Source organism: Nyctereutes procyonoides, unplaced genomic scaffold (assembly GCF_905146905.1).
Source record: "Nyctereutes procyonoides isolate TBG_1078 unplaced genomic scaffold, NYPRO_anot_genome, whole genome shotgun sequence".
In the NCBI taxonomy this organism is placed as follows: domain Eukaryota; kingdom Metazoa; phylum Chordata; class Mammalia; order Carnivora; family Canidae; genus Nyctereutes; species Nyctereutes procyonoides.
In genome coordinates this window covers 24,231,771-24,252,940 of record NW_026575042.1, presented here as the reverse complement: position 1 = coordinate 24,252,940, position 21,170 = coordinate 24,231,771, and the positions used below count along the sequence as shown (strand labels likewise).

The window sequence follows — 21,170 nt, the reverse complement described above, 5'->3', positions numbered from 1 at the left end:
GAGAAGAATGTGTCTTAAGTTGCGTTTGAATGTAAAGTTCTGTAAATATCTGTGAAATCCATCTGGTCCAGTGTATCATTTAAAGCTCTTATTTCTTTGGAGATGTTGAGCTTAAATCTGTCATTTGCAGAAAGTTCAGTGTTGAGGTCTCCCAGTATTAGTCTATTATTATCTAAATGTGTCTTTACTTTGGTTATTAATTGATTGATATACTTGGCAGCTCCCATATTAGGGGCATAAACATTCATGATTGTTAGGTCCTCCTGTTGGATAGATCCTTTAAGTATGATATAGTGTCCCTCTTCATCTCTTACTACAGTCTTTGGGGTAAACTTTAATTTATATGATATAAGGATTGTTACCCCTACTTTCTTTTGAGGACCATTTGAATGGTAAATTGTTCTCCAACCTTTCATTTTCAGGCTAGAGGTGTCCTTGGGTCTAAAATGAGTCTCTTGTAGACAGCAAATAGATGGGTCTTGCCTTTATCCAGTCTGAAACCCTGCACCTTTTGATGGGATCAAGCCCTTTCACGTTCAGAGTTACTATTGAAAGATATGAATTTAGTGTCATCATAATACCTATTCAGGCCCTGTTTTTGTGGATTATTTCTTTGGGCTTCCTCTTTCTTTTGCAGAGTCCCCCTTAATATTTCTTGCAGAGCTGGTTTGGTGGTCACATATTCTTTCAGTTTCTGCCTATCTTGGAAGCTCTTTATCTCTCCTTCTATTCTGAATGAGAACCTTACTGGATAAAGTGTTCTTGGTTGTATGTTCTTCTCATTTAAGATCCTGAATATATTCTGCCAGCCCTTTCTGGCCTGCCAGGTCTCTGTGGAGAAGTCTGCTGTTAATCTAATATTTCTCCCCATATAAGTTAGGGATCTCTTGTCTCTTGCTGCTTTAAGGATTTTCTCTTTATCTTTGGAATTTACAAGTTTCACTATTAAATGTCAAGGTGTTGAATGGTTTTTACTGATTTTAGAGGGGGATCTCTCTATCTCCTGGATCTGAATGCCTGTTTCCCTCCCCAAATTAGGGAAGTTCTCAGGTATGATTTGTTCAAATATGCTTTCTGGTCTTCTGTCCCTCTCGGCACCCTCTGCAACCCCAATTATATGTAGATTTTTTCCTTCTGAGGCTGTCATTTATTTCCCTTAACCTTTCCTCATGGTCTTTTAATTGTTTTTCTCTTTTTTCCTTAGCTTCCTTCCTTGCCATCAACTTGTCTTCTATGTTACTCACTCTTTCTTCTCCCTCATTAACCCTCGTCGTTAGGACCTCCATTTTGGATTGCATCTCATTTGATTTTTAATTTCTGCCTGATTACATCTCAATTCTGCAGTCATGAAGTCTCTTGAATCCTTTATGCTTTTTTCCAGCGCCACCAGTAGCTTTATAATTGTGCTTCTGAATTGGCTTTCTGACATCGAATTATAATCCAAATTCTATAACTCTGTGGCAGAGAGTACTGTTTCTGATTCTTTATTTTGTGGTGAATTCTTCTTTCTAGTCATTTTGCTCAGTGCAGGGTGGCTGTATGAGCTGGCTGCATCAAGAATATCAAGACCTAAGTAAATTTCACCCTAGATGATTCTGCCGAGGTCAGAGACTAGAAATTGAAAACAAAGATCAGAACAAAATAAAATAAAAGGACCACTAAAGAGAAAAACAAATTGTAAAACAAAGTAGTAAAAAATAAAAGGCCAGGAATCCTGAAGAAGAAAAAAAAGAAAAGAAAAAAAGAAAAGAAAAGAAAAAAAAGGAGAAGGAAAAAAGGGGGGACTGGGAGATGGTGGTGAAGAAGTTGTAGTGGAGGGAGAATGTAGTCTACCTGAGAGGTTCTAGAGGGTAATCCTCTTGTTTCTGAGTATATTAAGTTCTGTAACTTAGAATATGCTTAGTTCCAAATTTATATAAACCAGAAACACTTGTAGAGGGCTCCAACATTGACCACCAAAACATAAATAAGATAAAAGAGGGGGGCATAATGGGAATGAGGAATCTCACAGAATGGCATACCACTTGGTTCTGGGTGCATACTGATCATGTTTTAGAAGGTATTAATTTATGCCGTTGTAGAAATAAATGAGACAGAGAAAATAAAAACCACAAAACAACAACAACAAAAAATCTTGTATATCTCCCAAAATTAAGTTGAGTATGTTGAAGGGAATCTAGAAGTGGAAAATATATCTAGGACCTGTAATTGTAGAAATATCAAAGTCAAAAAGGAAGAATCTTTTAAGAATCTTAAAAATGAAGAGGTGGTAAAATATTATAGTTAAGGTGGGAAAAGAGGAAAAAATTGGAAATTTAGTCTGATATAAAAATGAGTTGTACTGGAAAAAATAAGGAAAAAAAAGGAGGGGTACCCTCTGGTTCTATATACTGGAAATCCCTCGACTTCCCCTGGAGCTTTCCAGCGCTGCTCAGTCAAGAACTTGCTCTCCCCTGTCCTTCCAGCTGGCCTTCTGGGGGAGGGGCTGCTGTGCTCATTCTCAGGTGTGTGCACCTGGGGGATCTGCCCCACCCACCCACCAGGTGCCGGGCTCAGGTGAGCTGTTTACCCTGTGAGCCTCCTGTTCCCTGGCAGCCCCGCTCCGTTCCAGGCACAGGGTGACACCAGGAGGAACAACCCCACTGGCGGCGGCGGCCAGCCCTCCAGCCCTGGAGTCGGCTCCCGCAGTAACTACCACAGCTCCCAGTGGGCACTGGCCTAGATGCTCCTGGGGCAGGGGGCACTGACCTGCACAGCTTGGGGGTGTCTGGTGGCAGGGGCGTCCTCGCTGTCCTGTGCCCTCCCCGCCTCCACCCATCCTGGGGACCGCAGGTCCTGGGCTGTGTCCTCCTCTAGCGCCCTGGGATCCAGGGCCTGCACTGCTGGAATCGTGCCCCCGGGGTCGGGGCTCCCGAAGGCATCAGGGCGTAGCCCCCTCTGCCCGGAGCCCCCGCCTGACCCACCGGCTTTTCTCGAGGCCCCGCCGGGTGCTCCAGCCCTTTACCGAGCTCCCACCGGGTATGTGGGGCGCTCTCCCCGGCGCCCTCCTCTGCCAGTGACCCCGGGATCCTGGAGGCCCTGCTGCCCTCCTGCGGCTCTGCCCGGGTTCCCTGCTGAGTGCCTCTCCCTCTGGAAGAATCTGGTGCGGATTCTCAAAGTTCCTGCTTCTCCCTGCGGGGCTCTCCTGTCCCCGAGGCTCTTGCCACCTCCTCGTAGGAGCCTCTCCCCCACTTGATTCTTTTTTATATTTTTCCTGCCTTCCCACTTTGTTAGAAGTGCAAACCCTTCTCTCTGTAGCGTTCCAGCTGTTCTCTCTTTAAATCTCAGGTCGAATTCGTAGGTTTTCAAGATGATTTGAAAGTTATCTACGTAAGTTGGTGGGGCCAGGTGCCTTGGGGACCCTACTCCTCCACCATCTTTCCCCGCCCCCCAACACAGTATAATCCTTAATTGAACACACAGTTTAGGCAATTTGGTGAGTCCTTTAGCAGCTTTTTTCAAAAGCTTATTGTAGCTCCAGAAGGGCTGGTCTCTTCTTATGTAAACAATTATAAGGACGCTAAGGAAATTGATGAAAGAACCAAGTCACTAAGAACTATGTAGAAGGAAATACTATAACGTATGCCATAAAATCGGGGGAAAATAGGCAATTTGTCGTGTAAAGATACATATGTAAGTGGTAAAATATGAATGGGAATGATTATTACAAAAATTCAAGGTTTGGGTTTCTTCTCTGGGGAAGGAGGGAAATACAATCTGTGTGGTGCACAGAGGGACTGTTGCTGGATGTATGATCTATAGTGGATATTTATTGTTGATGTTAAATATTTTTATACAGTTTTTTAGGTAAGTTATATTTCTTAAGTTTTGAGAATGGAAAAGGCAAAATAATGGTGAAGAAAAGCACAAATTAAGTTAGTTGGAAAACAATGTAAGATAGTAATAATGTTAAGGGTAAATGTATTGCGCTTAGGTTGATCAAAGTGTCATCATATTGTAGTTTTGAGGGGGGAGGGGCAAAGGGAGAGAGATAACCCCAAGCAGGTTCCACTCCCTGTGCAAAGCCCCCCTGCTCTCAGGATCCTGAGCCCAAATCAAGAGTCTGATGCTCAACTGACTGAACCACTTAGACCTAACCCGTTCATACTGTATTTTTAAAAAGTTTAAATACATGCTATGTACAAGACACAACTAAAATAGATCCCCAGAAGGAATGTTTGAAAGTAGTAAGATAAGAAATATACCAGATAAATACTAACAAAAGAAAACTATTGTAGTCCTTTAAATAATGGGAAAACTGGACCTTAGGACAAAATGTGGTGTCGTTTATTTCCTGTCTCCAATGGCTGTTCTCTATCCTGAGCCTATTCCATCCTGGCATCTGCTTCTGACCTTCCAGGACTTTTGGTTGATCATCTCCACCTATTTCTGTCTTACTCCACATTAATCATTTTCAAAGCTCTGAATTTTTAATCTCTCAACTCTGGTAGTACATATCATCTGTGTACCATTGATTTGGTACTTATCATAAGCTGTGTTTTAGTGTTATTGATATTCATGCATTTCTTTAATTAAATTGTAGTAATCTAGAGCTAGAGACTATACCTTCTTCATCTTTTAACACCCAACATCATCTCCCCGTAGGTCCTGCCATGTGGTAGAATCAAGTCACCTGACATATAGTAGAAAGTCAATAAACATGTCAATAGTCGACTAAAAAATGGCTTCTGAAAATGCATTAAAAGCTCTTTCAGGATGCTTGAGTACTTTGCCAATGCTATGTATTTACATTTTCTAAGCAATCTCTCAGCCAAAGTTTTAGAATGGGAAGAGGAAAAGACACTGTGGTTAGAGAGTGACCCATAGTTGTGCGGAGCTTTGGGTGAGGACCATTAGCCAGTAGGAGGGTGCCCACCTCTGGACCTAGCTGGGAACTCGGGCAGGCTCATTACTGATCCTCAAGCACAGAGACTGCATCCAGTAAACTTTTTGTCTCTACACCTGGAACAAAGTCCGACATGTAGTATACAGTTAATAAATGCTTCTGCAAAGTGTGGCAGAATTAAATATTAGTCTCAGATAATTTAATTCCTCCTGTGGCTTCAAAACAACATGCTGTCAAAGGCTTCCCAGTGTAGGACTTTAGCTCTGGCTTTTTTCCCCAGGGAGAGGATGACTGGGAGGGTAGACAAGCCAGCCCAGCTGAGGCAGGATGCAGATGTTAGCACTAGAATTGGTGCTCTGGGCTAAGGGCTGATTGGAGCAAAGTGGGTAGAATGGATTTGGTTCTCATAGCTGATAGTGGGCTATGGAAACATGAAACAGATGTTTAAAAAAATGATGAGGAAGCCCATGGAAGAGCTCTTCAGTGTTTGTGCTACTGACCAATGAGAAATAGCTGGAATTCCTCCTTGATCAAGATAGGCTGTCTGCTAGAAACATTTTTAAAACATTCTGGTTTTTGAATATGCAATATATAAAGCATGTAGTATAACTTTAAAAGTATATGGTAGGTGTATGGTAAAAATAAGTGTGCCTACCACCTTTGCCCAATGTTGTTCTCTCTAAAGATATCTACAGTTGCCAAGGTATTCCACTTATTTTTGGGTACACACAAGCATTTCATATTTGGATATACATATATATGTTTATATGTGTTTATATATTTTCAGACAAATAGTTCATCTAATAACATATTATATTGAATCTTGATTTTTTTCATCTAACAACATACACTGTGGTTCTTTGTATTTTTACTTGTGTTATTTTTAAAAATCCTAGCCTCTAATATTGTCTAATATATTGTCCAACATTTGTTTTGTGAAAGAATGAATGAATGATATAATAATAATCTCTAATTCATTCTGAACCTAAAGTCACCTACCAGCAGATTTTGTAAATGCCTTCTCTTACAGCCCATCCCCAATATGTCTTTTTGCTTATAAATATATTCAAACCTCAAAATTAATCTCAAAAAGATTCATCCTATAGGAACCTTCCCTAAATATTGCCTTTCACACTGTCTTCTAGAGGTTATCTCCAAGCACTTAATACTCTGCTATTTTTGATTGTCCTCTGATTCTTATTTGTTAACATAATGACCATAAAGATGTGAATAATACTCAACAATTTTTGTTGAATACTTATTTGTGCCACAGACTTCACAAAGCACATTATGTACATTTCTCATTAATCCCTATGACATACCTTTCTCTCCCCTTAGTGAGAAAATTCCACTAAGTGGAATTGGTTGTGGTCCTTGGTCAATTCTAGGGTCCCTGTATAACCTCCCACCTGCCATAACACTAAAACCCTTTCTCCTACTTTTTATTACCGTTCCTGCCTTCCCTTTCTCAATTTCCTACTTTCTTACTTCCTGAAATCACTTGCCAAGTAAATGTCTTACATTCGAATCCTCATTTGGGGTCTGCTTTTAGAGAAATCAAACCTAAGGAAACTGAAGTGTAGTGTGTGAATAACTTGTTCAAGTTTATGTATATACATCAAGCAGCAGATTCAGGGCTTGAGCCCAAAATCATGCCCAATAGTGCCTACCTGACTGCCAACTAGATAGTTAAGTGCTTTGAAGCAGGCCAATGAAAACTGTATTCCCTCTGTAGTGTGTTTCAAAATGCATGCCAGAATCAGAGCTTAATACATATTTCTGCTGGTCAGTGTTATAGACTGTCTTTTTCTCACCCCAGCACATCAGGACATGCATTTTAGGCACTGTTAGCTAAACACATGTGCTCATAATTTCTCCTGAAACTATGATTTTAAAAAAGAGTTCCTCATGCTCATGTAGTGCCTGAGTGTCTTCTTGTTGTTCTACAGATAGCAACTTCATCCTTGCGAATGCCCAGGTGGCTAAGGGGTTCCCCATAGTCTACTGTTCTGATGGCTTCTGTGAGCTCGCTGGATTCGCCCGGACTGAAGTCATGCAGAAGAGTTGCAGCTGCAAATTCTTATTTGGAGTTGAAACCAATGAGCAACTGATGCTTCAAATAGAAAAGTCATTGGAGGAGAAAACAGAATTCAAAGGAGAAATTATGTTCTACAAGAAGAATGGTGAGTGGCTTTCTTAGACTGGTGCTCATTGGGCAGTTGTGAAGGGTCACCTGCTTTCAACTCAGTAATTACTCCATAACTCACATTCAAGCTTACTGGCATTTCCCATAAATATACACTGTTATTGAAGTTCCACAAACGACTCGGGCAATAGTCATGTTTTAGCCATTAGCAGCATAAACTGCTTGAAAATTTAGCATTAGAATTATAACTGTTCAATGTTATATATTAACTGAATGACTATATGTTAAAGTGAAGTGTCTTATAATTTCACTAGGTCATTCTTAAAATACATATTAGATATGATAGTTGTTAATATATTATTAATAGATTATCTTATCCAGGGATATTCTCCAAATTACGTGCCTTTAAGAACCACATCTCAACCACAGTCATTAAGACAGAAATCCGAGTGCTCACTGGCAGAAGAGGAAGTTAATGTAAAGGACAGCATAGGCATTTTCTCTTCCAGTTCCTAGGCCACGGAGCCTTTCTCACTACTTTTTAAAAGACAAAATAAGAGGCACGTGGTGTGCCTCAGAGTAGGAATAAATTTGCCTAGACTCAAAATTGCTGCTGAGGAAAGTGTTTTCCTGTGGCTGGTTTTGTGTCTCTTTTCTAAATAAAAGAAGATGTAGAGACCGGTATGGTATCTGCAGTGCTTGGGTCTGAAGTAGGAATTGGTTTCTTTACCTCATGGGTCCTGGTAGTTTGGATGAATCCAAGAGGCATGATACTGGGGAAATGCCAACTCAAAATTAGAATAGATTGGGGCACCTGGGTGACTCAGTGGTTGAGCATCTGCCTTTGGCTCAGGTTGTGATCCCTCTTCCTATGTCTCTGCCTCTCTCTCTGTGTCTCTCATGAATAATTAAATTAAATCTTTTTTTAAAAAAATAGAACAGATTGTCATTTTCCAATTTCTAAAATTATTTTTCTTTAATAGTTTTCCCTGAAATAGCATTGCTGTCTGAGATTTATTTCCACGCAGGGCTACCAAGCTAGAGAATAGACTTCCTCACCTCTTTTGAAGTTGGGCTGGGTGTGACAAAATTTTGGGCCAGTGATATGCAAAAGAATGATTTATGTAACTTTTAGGAAAAATGCCTAAAAAATACAATTGTTTGTCGTCTAACTTTTCTTCTCCCTTCCCATAATATTATGGACTGTATTGTGTGTCCCCAAAATTCATATGTTGAAGCTCTAACCCCACTGTGACTGCATTTGGAGTGAGGGCCTTTAGAGAGGTGATTAGAGTTAAATGAGATCATAAGAGTGGGGCCCACATCCAATATGACTAGTGTCCTTATAAGAAGAAGAGACACCAACGATACAGGCACATGGATGAAAGGTTATGTAAGTACAGGATGAGAGAGGCCTCAAGATAAAACAGCCCTGTCAGCACCCTGATCTTCATTTGCAGCCTCCAGAACAATGAGAAAATAAATTTCTCTTACTGGAATCATTTCATTTTGGGGTCTTTTTGTTACAACATCTAAGTTGCATTCTAACTCTGGGTTTCTCAGCTATGGCACTGTTGATTTTTTGGGTTGGTAATTATTTGTTGTGGGAGGCTATCCTGTGCTTTGCTGATGATTAGCAGCATTTCAAGCCTCTATATTTTGCTCTCAGCACTTAGTATTGGGGTCACTGTCAGGAAGAGGTATAGCGGCCTGAACATGGGAACCTCATCTTCTTTTATAACTTATTTGTCTTTGGAGGACAGTCTTTGATCATGTAAATTTTGGATACATGGTAGTCATGAATTATTGGAAAGTACCACTCTAGGAGGAACAGAATATCCAGTGCTTTGGTATTAGGAACATAGTTCAGACCTTTGTGTCCTTCCCAGTGTCAATAGATAAGGCCTGTGTAACAAATATAATAAAATAAAAGGACTCCAGCTCTGTGTAATTATACCACAATCACCGAAGAGAGCCTGAGATAGAAGAAAATAGGAGATGCCATGGAGAATGCAGACTGGTCAGGAGTGATAAAACCACCATCTGGTGGAACAAAGAGAAAAGGGATATTCTTTGTCTAAATTATCCGCTGACTGCAGATTTGTCCTTCTCAAGATAGGTGCCTTGTATAGGTGACTCCAGATCCATCTGAACGTCTTCCTTTTTAAGCCAGCTCAAAATATCTAAATGTGGCACCACTGAGAAAGGTTTAGGCCAAGGGGCAGAATCTAGATGGGAAGCCCAAAGGAAGGAAACTTTAGAGGCCAGAAAAGTAGAAAATACAGAGTATGGTGTGGGAGTCAACACCCAAAAGAATTTCCTGAGCCCAGGATTTTATAAGATGTCTATAGCCTTGGACCTCCTTGGGTGGAAATCATTAAAGGCACCAGTCTGCTGTAACCCGATCAATATGGAGAATTGTCTGACATTTTGAGCCAATAAATTGATCCAATTATAAGTGATTGAAAATTGCTCTCTTCCCTCTGATAATCATGCTGTATGTTAGCTAGTTTTGTAAATATCTCTCTCCACATACAATGGTGAACCTTTGAAGCACAACCAATACATGAGTTGTTTCAGCATGTCCGGCAGGTAGAGCTTGAGTTTAGAGCAGGGTCCATCAGACAGTTAGTTCGCAGGAAATGTTTGCTGAATGGAATTGAAAGTGATCATTAGAGGGACTTATGGATACTTCAGAGGATGTCTGGATTTCTGATTTTTAAAACAAAGCTTATGCCCTCAACAGTCCTCCTTCTCGGCTTCATTTGTCTATTATTGATAATGCTGCTATAAATATCAAAGTCCATATACCCCTTCAATCTGTATTTTTGTATCTTTTGGGTAAATACCTAGTAACGTAATGCCTGGATCATAAGATAGTTCTATTTTTAACTTTTTGAGGAAACTCCACACTGTTTTCCAGAGTGGCTGCACCAGTTTGCATTACACCAACAGTGCAAGAGGGTTCCCCTTTCTCTGCATCCTCACTAATACCTGTTGTTTCTTGTGTTGTTAATGTTGTTAATTTTAGCCATCCTGAGAGGTGTGAGGTGGTAGGTATCTCATTGTGGTTTTGATTTCTATTTCCTGATGATGAGTGATATTGAGCATCTTTTCATGTATCTGTTAACCATTTGGATGTCTTTTTTGGAAAAGTGTTTATTGAAGTCTTCTGTCTATCCTAAAACAATTTTAAAAGAGAGATACTCTTACATTGTCATATTACAGATGAAAAGGCCAATATAAAGAAAGAATAAGATTTTTAAAAATTAAGTAATAATTAGGAATACAGTTTCACAGATAAACATAATATAAATCTACATTTGGTATGCTATGGTGAGCATAGCAAAATGAGTATAATTGTCAAATCAGTATATATTTGTAACTAATATAACATTTTATTTCAATTATACTTCAATAAGATCATCTATTTTCAAAAAATAAAGCAATTGCATAATCACCATAAAAAAGTAATCACTGATTTATAGAATTTGTTCAGTATTGTGTTGTCACATTGTGTATGATTGTATTAAGAATCCCATTTATTTCAAGTAAAGCACCTACATACAATTCACACATAAAAAAAAATACAATGCAGACTTTTCTTTGTCTAAAATGGAGATAATATTTTAAACTTCCATGTTTAGTAGTTAACATTTCTCATTACTTATCCTCCCTCTAGATAGTCAAGGGTCTACCTATATCAGAAATGAGTACCATTAAGATGCCTTTTCAAAAAGCAGTCTCCTCCACTTCTACTGATATCAAAAGGCATTAACTAGGGCTATTCTAGGCAAACAGATGTATGGCTATCAACCAAGGCTAACCATTTTATTAATTTGTGTGCATTCTGTCATTGTTTCTTTTAATATGCGCAATACTAAAATCTTTGTAGTTTTCTCCTTTTCTTACACAGAGCATACTTTGCACACTATTCTGCACTTCAGTAGAACAGTATATATTCTCTAGGACTGTGTATACCTTGTAGAACAATGTATGCTAAAAGTCATTCATTCTCTTTTATAGCTGCATAGTATGATATCATCTGAATCTATCATCATCTATTCAATCATTCGTCTATTGATGGACTTCTGCGTTCCTACTGGAATGTGGTCTGTTTTCTTTGCCTTTTCTGCCCCTCTCTCTTTTAAATACTTTTATTACTTAGAAAGTTTGTGTATTTTTCTAAAAGTTATCCTTAACATGAGGCATTTATTTACCTTTAGGGTACTTACAGTCCACTTTCTCAAGATTTTGTCTTCATTTCCTACAATAAACAATGTTGTGACTAGCCGGGAGCTAATTCTTCCTTCTTATCCTTTCACCCTATTTCAAGTAATATTTTTTTGTACCAGTTATCATCTGTAAGACAGCATGCTCATTCTGCTCTCCTCGTAGTCTCCCTTCTTCCTCTCTGACCTCTTTCATAGTTATATTTACATTGTCAGCAAATAACAATTGCATATATTTTGTCATTCTTATACTCTGTCATTTAATCTTACTGCTATTGTTAAATATGCTTAATGATAACCATATATCCTTAGCCCAAAGCTTCTCCAATCTCTTCTTGATTTCCTGAAGCCTGCTCTCTGAGCCATCTCTGAATTCTTGTTTGTTAATAACTGTGTAACTGTGGCCTTTAGACTGGTAGATCAGTTTGGCTGAAAATTAAGCTTTTGGTTCATATTTTCTTCATTTAAATATCTCAATTATGTTATTCCCTTATGTACTGGTATAGAGTATTATTTTACCTTAGAAGTGTTGCTATTTAAGTATCTTGATGTTTTGTCCTGGATGTTCAATGACTTTATTTTATTTTATTTTTATTTATTTTTTATTTTAATCCAGTATTTTTACTGGTGTATATTTTGGCATAGGCCATGGGTCAGCACCTGTTTGTAAAGGGCCAGATAGTAAATACTATACGTATTGCAGGCAATCTGTCTCAAGTACTCCTTTCTGTCACTGTAGTGTGAAGCAGCCCTGGAAAATATGTAAATGACTAGGTGGGCTGTCTCACAATGTGTCTATGTTGACAAAAACAGAAAGTAGGTTAGATTTGGCCTTCAGGCCACAGTTTACGGATAGTTGATATAGAATGTTTAGAGTCAGATTTTACTTCTGATATGTTATATGTCCTTTCTTATTTGTTTAAGTCTCTTTTATTGTAGGAAATTTTTCTTGAATTGTAATTGTCATTATTATTTTTCCTATTGTTTTGACTCTCCTCTTTAATAACATCCAATTATATCTATATTGGGTCCTCTTTGCGTGTTCTTTATCACTTTGTCTTTTTCATTTCTTTTTTTTTCCTTTTTTTTTTTTTAGCCATGTGTAGTTTATTTCCTTTCCCTTATTTTTGTGGTATGCATTCACAATGTATTTCTTCTCTTTAAAAATCCTCAATCCTTTGTCTTCTGTTTATGTGCCCTCCTGAGCTCAGTTTGCTCATATTATTCATATCACTCTTTGCCTAGTACATTAGTTGCTAGGGCTGCCATAACAAAGCACTACACACTGTGTGGCTTAAACAACAAGAATGTATTTTCTCAGTACTCTGGAGGCTGGAAGTCCAAACTCAAGATGTTGGCAGAATTGCTTCCTTTTGAGGTCCCTCTCTCTGGCTTGTAGATGACTGCCTTTTCCTCTCTGTGTCTTCATATGATCTTGTCTCTCTATGTTTTGTCCTAATTTCTTCTTTTTATAAGGAAACCAGTCAATATGACTCAGGTACATCCATATGACTTCATCTTAATTAATTCTTCCAAGATTCTGTCTGCAAATACAGTCACATTGTGAGGTCATGGGGATTAGAATTTCAATATACAAATTTTGAGGGAATACATTCATTCTGTAATACTTATTCATGTTATTTCTGAGTCTTTAAGTTACTGTGTGTTGTTGTTTCAAATTTGGTAAGGTTTTCTTGATTACCTTTGCTTTATTTTGAAATGTTTTGGTTTTGTGTACTCCATGGAATATTTTGGGTGTGCTTTTACTTTATGTAGGTTTTTTGGTCAGATAATTTTTTTAAAGATTTTATTTATTTATTTATTTGTTTGTTTGTTTATTTATTTATTTATGAGAGATAGAGACACAGGCAAAGGGAGAAGCAGGCTCCCTGCAGGGAGCCCGATGTGGGACTCAATCCTGGGTCTCCAGGATCAGGCCCTGGGCCGAAGGCAGCGCCAAACCGCTGAGCCATCCAGGCTGCCCTGGTCAGATAATTTTTGTCTTTATTCTTCTCTTTTATCCTTGTCTGTTGTTTCTTTGAAAAATATGTTTTCTTTGACTTTTAGAAGAATATTGGAAATAGAGGTATGCTTGGAAAACTTTTCTAAATCTATGGCTCTAAGTCCCTTCTGCCATCACCAGAAAGTTTTTTTCTTTTTTCTTTTTTTTTTTTTTTTAAGATTTCATTTATTTATTCATGAGAGACACACACATAGAGAGGCAGAGATATGGGCAGAAAGAGAAGCAGGCTCCATGCAGGGAACCTGATGTGGGTCTCGATCCTGGAACTCGAGGATCATACCCTGAGCTGAAGGCAGACATTTAACCACTGAGCCACCCAGGCATCCCAGAAAGTATTTTTTCTTAATCACTTTTTAGCACAGATACATTTTTGCTACTTCCTGAGATTGGTTTCCTCTCCTAGCATGGCCTCTTCCACACTAGTATTTGAAATACTTTCTTTCTTTACCCTGATCTTCATGCTCTGACCAAGTAGAGTTCTGGTTCCAACAATTTCCAAGAAAGATTTTCTCAGAGTGTTGAAGGGTCAGGCAACCCCAACACCATCCTATCTTTGTGTAGCCCACTTGCAATCACTGTAAATTGAAGAATGTAAAGCTCCTTTGTATTTTTTTTTAAGTTTTTATTTTTAAGTAATGACAGCCAACATGGGGCTTGAACTCACAGCCCCAAGATCAAGAGCCCACCCTCTAAGCCAGCCAGGTACCTCTCCTTTCTAGTTTTAATTGTTTTCAGATCTGTCTATGAAGTCCTCTACTTTCAGAGCATTTCTTCTTTTGGGAATAGAGATACCTTTTGACAATTTATGAGACCCCCCCCCCAATCTCCTAGGCCTATTGGGAATTCTCCTTTTCCTATCCTGTTTTTTCCTATGCAGCTGTTGTTCCTACAGAATCTAGCTTCTTAGTCAACTAATCTTTCACAATAGAGCCAAAAATACACAATGAAGAAAGATAATCTCTTCAATAAATGATGTTGGAAGAACTGGATATCCACATGCAAAAGAATGAAATTGGACCATAATCTTATGTCATATGTAAAAGTCAACTCAAAATGGAGTAAATACTTAAATACTAGAGGTATTGCCCTATCACTCTGTATTCTGAGGTCCCAAGGGGCCCATTGTCATACAGTTTGATGTTTTTCATGGATTTTTGATTTTGCTACCTTAGTTACTTTTACTTTAATTTTGTGAAAGGATTGGGGATATCTCAAAAACCAAGTCCTTACCACCATGGTTCTTTCATGTAATAGTTTAAACAATTTCTTTAGACAATGTACAGTTGCTTTGCTGATATAAGCCCAGTCTGTGAGAGTTTCCTTCTCCTTCTTTTTTTTCTTCCTAAATGGTGATTTGCATGGTTGGGATGTGAGGCTTAATGTAGAAATGGTCCCTTTACCTCTTGTTGACCACTGAGTCATGCGTGGCTCATCTGTCTGATGTTCCCCTTATAGCATTACAGCTGAGTTTTGTAGCTGGTGGTACTCCCTAAATCACTTTACCTTCCCTTAGCTCTTAAAAGGTGAGCACACTCATCCTTCATACAAAGAAGCAAAGAGAGTCTCTGAGAAAATAAACTGGAACATCCTTTGTGCTCTCACATTTCCTCAAAAGTAGGCAGCCACCTCCATGTTGATAAAGAGGTATCTTGACAAGCAGTTTTTCTTGAGTCCCAAATACAGAAATAAAAGGTCTCTAATATCTTCAGTGTTTCCAAAAAACTATCCAACACAGCTTCTTCCTGCTTCAAAGCTGTGAAGCCTCAGAGTGAAGAGATTATCTCTAGTCTCCCATATTCCTTTCCACAATCTCACAAACTGAAGGGACACCATAGTATATCATGTCATATAGTCATCTTCCAGACTCTAACTTCTTCCTAAGGTTTAAAATGGTAGAAAGTTATATCCTCCACCATGGTAGATCATCATGATTGGCTGTATGGGCCCTAACCTTTAACATGTAAAGGTAAATCTTTAGCATATCATCTACAGAAATCTTACCTTTCAAGTCTATTTTGTTTTTCTTTTAATTTATTTTTTATTTTAAAAAAATTTAATTAAAAAAATAATTCTAGTATACTTAATATAATGTTATTAGTTTTGGGTGTAAAATATAATGATTCAACAATTCCATACATCATCCTGTGCTCATCTTGACAAGTACACTACTTTAATCCCCATTATGTATTTCATCCACCTCTCCATCCACCTACCCCCTGATAACCAGTAGTTTGTTCTCTAATAGTTAAGAGTCTGTGTCTTGGCATATCTCATTCTCTTTCTTTTTAAAAAAAAATCCTTTGTATTGTTTCTTAAATTCCGCATATGAGTGAAATTATATAGTATTTGTCTCTGACTGACATATATTGCTTAGCATTATACTTTCTAGATCCATCCATGTTGTTGCAAATGGCAAGATTTAATTCTTTTTGATGGTGGAATAATATTCCATTCTATCAAGCCCAATTTCATATTAGCTAGATCCCAGGAAGAAAAAGGATGGAGGAGAATAAAAATGTCAAAAGAAAATTAAAATGACATCATTAATTTTGCAAATATCATGTCCCGATTATCAGTTTGTTAGAGATATCACAACAAAATACCACACAAACCAGTGGCTTAGGCAACAAAAATTTATTGTCTCACCCTTCTGGAAATCTACCATCAAGGGGTCAGTTGAGTTGGTTTCTTTGAGGGCGGTGAGGAAGATTTTGCTCCATGCCTCTGCCCTAGCTTTTGGTGGTTTGCTGGCAATCTTCAGTGTTCCTTAGCTTGTAGAAGCATCTTCTTGATCTCTACTTTCACCTTCACATAGTATTTTCCCTATGTGAGTGGCTGTGTTGAGATTTCCATATTTTTATCAGGACACCTGTCATATTTCATTAGTGCTTACCTTAATGTCCTCACTTTAACCTGATTACTTCTGTAAAGACTCTATTTCCTAATAAGGTCACATTCTGAAGTACTAGGCGTTAGGATTCTATCATATCTTTTTGGGAGATGAAAGCAAACCTAAAACACCTGGTTACATTCACATTAAATGTATTACAATTTGCCCCAAATTGTCAACTAGTAAACAAAGAAACCAAGATACATAAACATCCTCTGACTTCAAGGTCCTTGCTCTTAAGCCACTGAATCTGTGGAAAGGAGATTTGTACCACCTCCCAGGGACTTCTCTAGGGATATTTAACTCAATAATTGGGGGGTGGTGCTTTTACATCTAATGGGCAGGAGTCAGGGATGCTAAATGTTCTATAATGTATGGGTTGGTCTTGCAATTGAAGGATTGTCCAGTGTCTAACATAGCTTTCTTTCTTTTTAAATTTTTAAAAATTTTATCGAGGTATAATTAGTATGCCGAAATTACACATATTTAATGTATATGATTTGATTAGTTTGGACATATATATATATACCTTTGATACCAGAGCACAATCAAGATAGTAAACATATCCATCACCTCCAAAAATTTCCTTGTGTTCTTGTGGCTTGTTTATTTGTGGTAAGAACCCTTAACATGAGATCTATCCTCTTAACTTTATAGAAAGTGAAATAAACCATTCACAGAAGGACAAATACTACATGATTCTACTTACATGAGGTATCTAAAATAGTCAAACTCATAGAAGCAGAGAATTAAATTTTTTTTTCTAATGGTTGAGGGGAGGAGAAAAAAGGTAGTAGCTGTTAGCTGGATATAAAGTTTCAGTTTTGCAAGATGAGTAAGTTGGAAAGAACTGCTGTATGACATAGTACCAAAAGTTAACAATATAGTATTTTGCACTGTATGACTTTCTAATGCCCCATCAGGTTTTCCAGAAAGTGAACACTGGCTTCTAATTATCTGAACAGTATTTTGAGGAAGGCTTTAATTTCCCATTGAATTTCCAAGAAGAAAACCTTAGTGTAGTGAGGAATGGTTAAACTTTTATGTTGTTTCGAATTTCACCCATTTCAGAAAAATATTGTCACTGACTCATAGTACTTGTCATGGATGTAGCACATCCACATGGACTCTGCATTCCAAGCTCTTGCATTCCCTGGAATTCTGCATATCGATCCAGTTATCCAGCTGCCAATGCACATCTTTTGCTGTAGGCAGGCACACCTGAACACTTCATGTTGAGATGCATATTAGTTTCTCAGAGATGACCTCACTTTAATTTTCTGTTAGATTACAGTTAATAATACTTAGTGCTTTTTTCTGAAAACAAGCTATATAATCATATTAATTATGATTTTTCAGTTCTAAATAGAGAAGAGGGAAGTACAAATATTTGTTACAAAAGGGAATCTTGAGTCTGGTAGAGTTTTAGATAACTCTTTTCACTCACAAATTCACTCATTCCTGGGTTACCTTCAAGAGTTGCCGTTTATTTCCATGTATCTTCTGAACTATTGCTTACTGTTTTTCAGTTGAGTCACTTTATTTTTTAAGATTTTATGTATTTATTTGAGAGAGAGAGAGCACAAGCAGGGGAGCGGCAGACAGAGGGAGTGGGAAAAGCAGATTCCATGCTGAGCGCTGAGCAGGAAGCCTGATGCGGGGCTCGTCCCCCAAACCTTGGGATCATGACCTGAGCATGTCTGAACGCAGACACTTAACTGACTGAGCCACCCAGGTGCCCCTAGTTGATTCATTTTATAAAAATTAAAATTGTAGGATCCCTGGCAGCTCAGCGGTTTAGCGCCTGCCTTTGGCTCGGGGCGTGATCCTGGAGTCCTAGGATTGAGTCCCACATCAGGCTCCCTGCATGGAGCCTGCTTTTCCCTCTGCCTCTCTCTCACTCCCTCTCTCTCATTAATAAATAAAATCTTTTAAAAATAATTCAAATTGCAAGCAAAAGAAAACTAAATCACTTACTCTAAATGGAAAACTGAGATCTCTAACCTCAAAAAGAAGGTAACCATAAATAAATATGCAATAAGGGGCACGTGGGTGGTTCCGTCAGTTAAGTGTCCAACTCTTGGTTCTGGTTCAGGTTGTGATCTCAGGATCCTGAGACTGAGCCCTGTGTAAGGCTCTGCGCTCAGTGGGGAATCTGCTTGAGTTACTCTCTCCCTCTTCCTCTGTACCAGCACACATCCCTTCTCGTGTGCACATGCATGCACGATCTCTCTCTAACAAATAAATCTTTTAAAAAATAAATATGCAGCAAAAACATTGTAATTTCATTTCTTGAAATTAAAATATATATATATATATATATATATATATATATATATACCACGAAATCTAAGTAACAATAAATCTAATTGATTATAGTGTGCCAACCAGCACACTTTTCTTTTCCCAACAAGAATTCAGGTAAAAAAAAAAAAAAAAAAAAAGAATTCAGGTAAAAATGAATTGTCTCACATTTACAGATAAGGAAACTGATGCACAAAAATAATTTGAACACAGAAGTGTGTGTTATGTGATAGTCCTCAGCTTGTCAAAACATGGAAAGATGCCTAGAAATATCAACGCTTTTTAAAATATATATATAGTTAGCTTTTCAACATTCTGTGGTAATGGACTTTAAATATTTGTGACAATAAAAACAATTTATTTACAATTTACTATTTGTAAATATTTGTTTAAGGAGGATTCCTGGGGGGTTGAGGAATCCTTTGTTTATTTGGCTGCTAGATGTATATTCAAATGCAAATCAGAAGCTGAAAAACTAAATTGTTCAGTAAATAAAAAGTAGCATTGGAGTTAGGGGAAAGCTGGAACCTTGAAACTGAGGAGCCTTCTCTTGGGTGACCATGGGTGGAAGAAGAGAGGTAGGGGAAGATTGGAAGAGAAGATGAGAGAAGGAGAGTGAGAGAAATGAGGAGACATTGAATGTTGTCTTGCTCATTTCCCTCAAAATGTTTAAATATAGGTTGGATGTACTAGCTGCATAGTTCTGTTTCAATGCACATTAAAACTAACAGATATTAAAATGTAAGTATTTATATGAACTACCTAAAATAATCTGTGTCCTACGAAGAGTATGCCTACCACTAGCTGGGCAACACACTGTCTTTACTCTGGCACACATATAAACTGTCAGAATCAGGCATATGCTTATTCAGTCTTATGAGGTCAGTTCATGATCAAGGGCAAAAGGAAGCAGATTTCCTCATGAACTTTCTTTTCTTTTCTTTTTTTTTTTTTTTTTACAATGAGCTGCTCATAGCAGATAATTATAGTAAGGAACACCACTTTCCTTCTAACACTAAGTTTATATGTAAGATATTCTTAGTGAGTTCTGTTACACTCAGTTTTTCAAATGACTTTGCATATGATTTTTAGAATATTTGATTATGCCCTCCAGGTATTTTAGAATTGGAGCTCTATATAGGAAAAGAGACAAAGCCTTGGGGTTGTAAAATGTCAAATGATTCTCAAAATTAACATTTTAAATGCACTGGCATCATTTCATTCCCATTCCTGTTAAGAGATGGGCTTGTAGCATTGCAAATAGAATGGTTTCCACATAAGATCCAAATTTCAGAGCAAGGGGTGTCATGCCCATCCATGTAATAAGAAAATGCACTTTAATGGAAACTGTAGTGTCTTCTGTGGCTGTGGGGGTTCCCAGCATGGGCATCACTCACAGTCGCTTTACATTTCTACCACATCCAAAGAACAATGAGGCAAGCAGTGGGCCAGGAACCTATTGCAACAAGAGTTAGAGAACCAGCCTTGAGATTACAGAAAATAAAAGAAACTTTATTTTAAGGTGGAGCGAGCCCTGGGGTGGAGGGAAAGGCAATTCTGAGTGAAGCAAGATCATTTTCCTTCCTAGCCCTCCCATAGACTCAGACCAGAGTTCCCAAGAAAGGCAGCACAAAGGCAAGTGCTATCCTTTGATAGACTCTCCTCAGGCCTTTGAGACTGTCAAAGCCATGAGCATTAGCCTTGCTTGGGATGGTCCTTTGGCAGCAACTGAAAGCTTCGGAGTGAGCCTGGAGGACAGTGAAGAGCTTAGAGTCTTAAATTCTTGGAAGCCAAGAGGACTAGATTGTAGAGACACTTCCGGATTTTGGAAGTATCTGTGAAGAGCCCTGTTGGGTTCACATTTCTTGAAAAGCTAGTGAAGGTCAGAGCTTGGAAACTTTTTTCCTGTGAAATGGATAGAAGCAAATTCTTACCTGCAGGCACGTGGCATCAGGGAGGCACAGTACAGTTTCTATAATGTCCCGTTAACTATTGCTGTGCAACAGCCACTTCAGAATTGAGTTGCTCACAACAGTGGCTGTTAACAGCTTATAGGATTGTGGGTCAGGAATCCAGGCTGGGCTTGGTAGAATGATTCTTCTTTCTTTTGGGGTTGGCAGAGGTTGGTTGTTAGGTGGTGTTCAGAGGGACGATGCTTCCATGTTCAGATTGGAGGACCTTGAATGACTTCACTCACATGTCTGGCATCTTAGAAGTCTAGGATCGATTGGGACAGAAAACTGAAGTGTTTACACAGAGCCTCTCGTGGAGGCTTCCAGATAGTCTACTGGTCCATGAACCAGGCAGAGGCTGTGAGACCTTTTGTGACCCAGTTTACGATGTCACCTGCATAACTTCTTCCGTGCTATACTGGGATTGTGTTTGGAGCAGCTGCAAGGCTACCCACATTCATGAGGGGGGGACCTAGATCCCAATGCTTGATAGAAGGAGTGACAAAAAATGTGCAGCCATGTTTTACAAACTCCACATCTAGATTTGTTGAAACACATTTATTGAGGAAGAGAGAGAGTAGCAGGAGGCAAGAGGACATTTAATTCTGATGCTTATAAAATGTACGGCTTTCCTAATGTCTGAAGGGACACAAATAGGGACTGTGCTTCCCACAACTAAGTGTATTCAAGAACTGTGGGTCAGCTTGTTGCTGCTTGCTCTCAGCTACTTTCCAGTCT

The 21,170-nt window shown here is 38.5% G+C and overlaps 1 protein-coding gene across 1 annotated transcript in view; it reads left to right on the top strand.

Annotated features, from left to right (window-relative positions):
* KCNH8 (potassium voltage-gated channel subfamily H member 8) overlaps window positions 1-21,170 on the top strand; it is a 367,241-nt gene that overhangs the window by 123,528 nt on the left and 222,543 nt on the right. Inside the window, exon 2 of the mRNA XM_055321520.1 lies at window positions 6,835-7,068. Within this exon, the coding sequence (XP_055177495.1) occupies window positions 6,835-7,068 (234 nt within the window). The remainder of the gene's footprint in view (window positions 1-6,834; window positions 7,069-21,170) is intronic.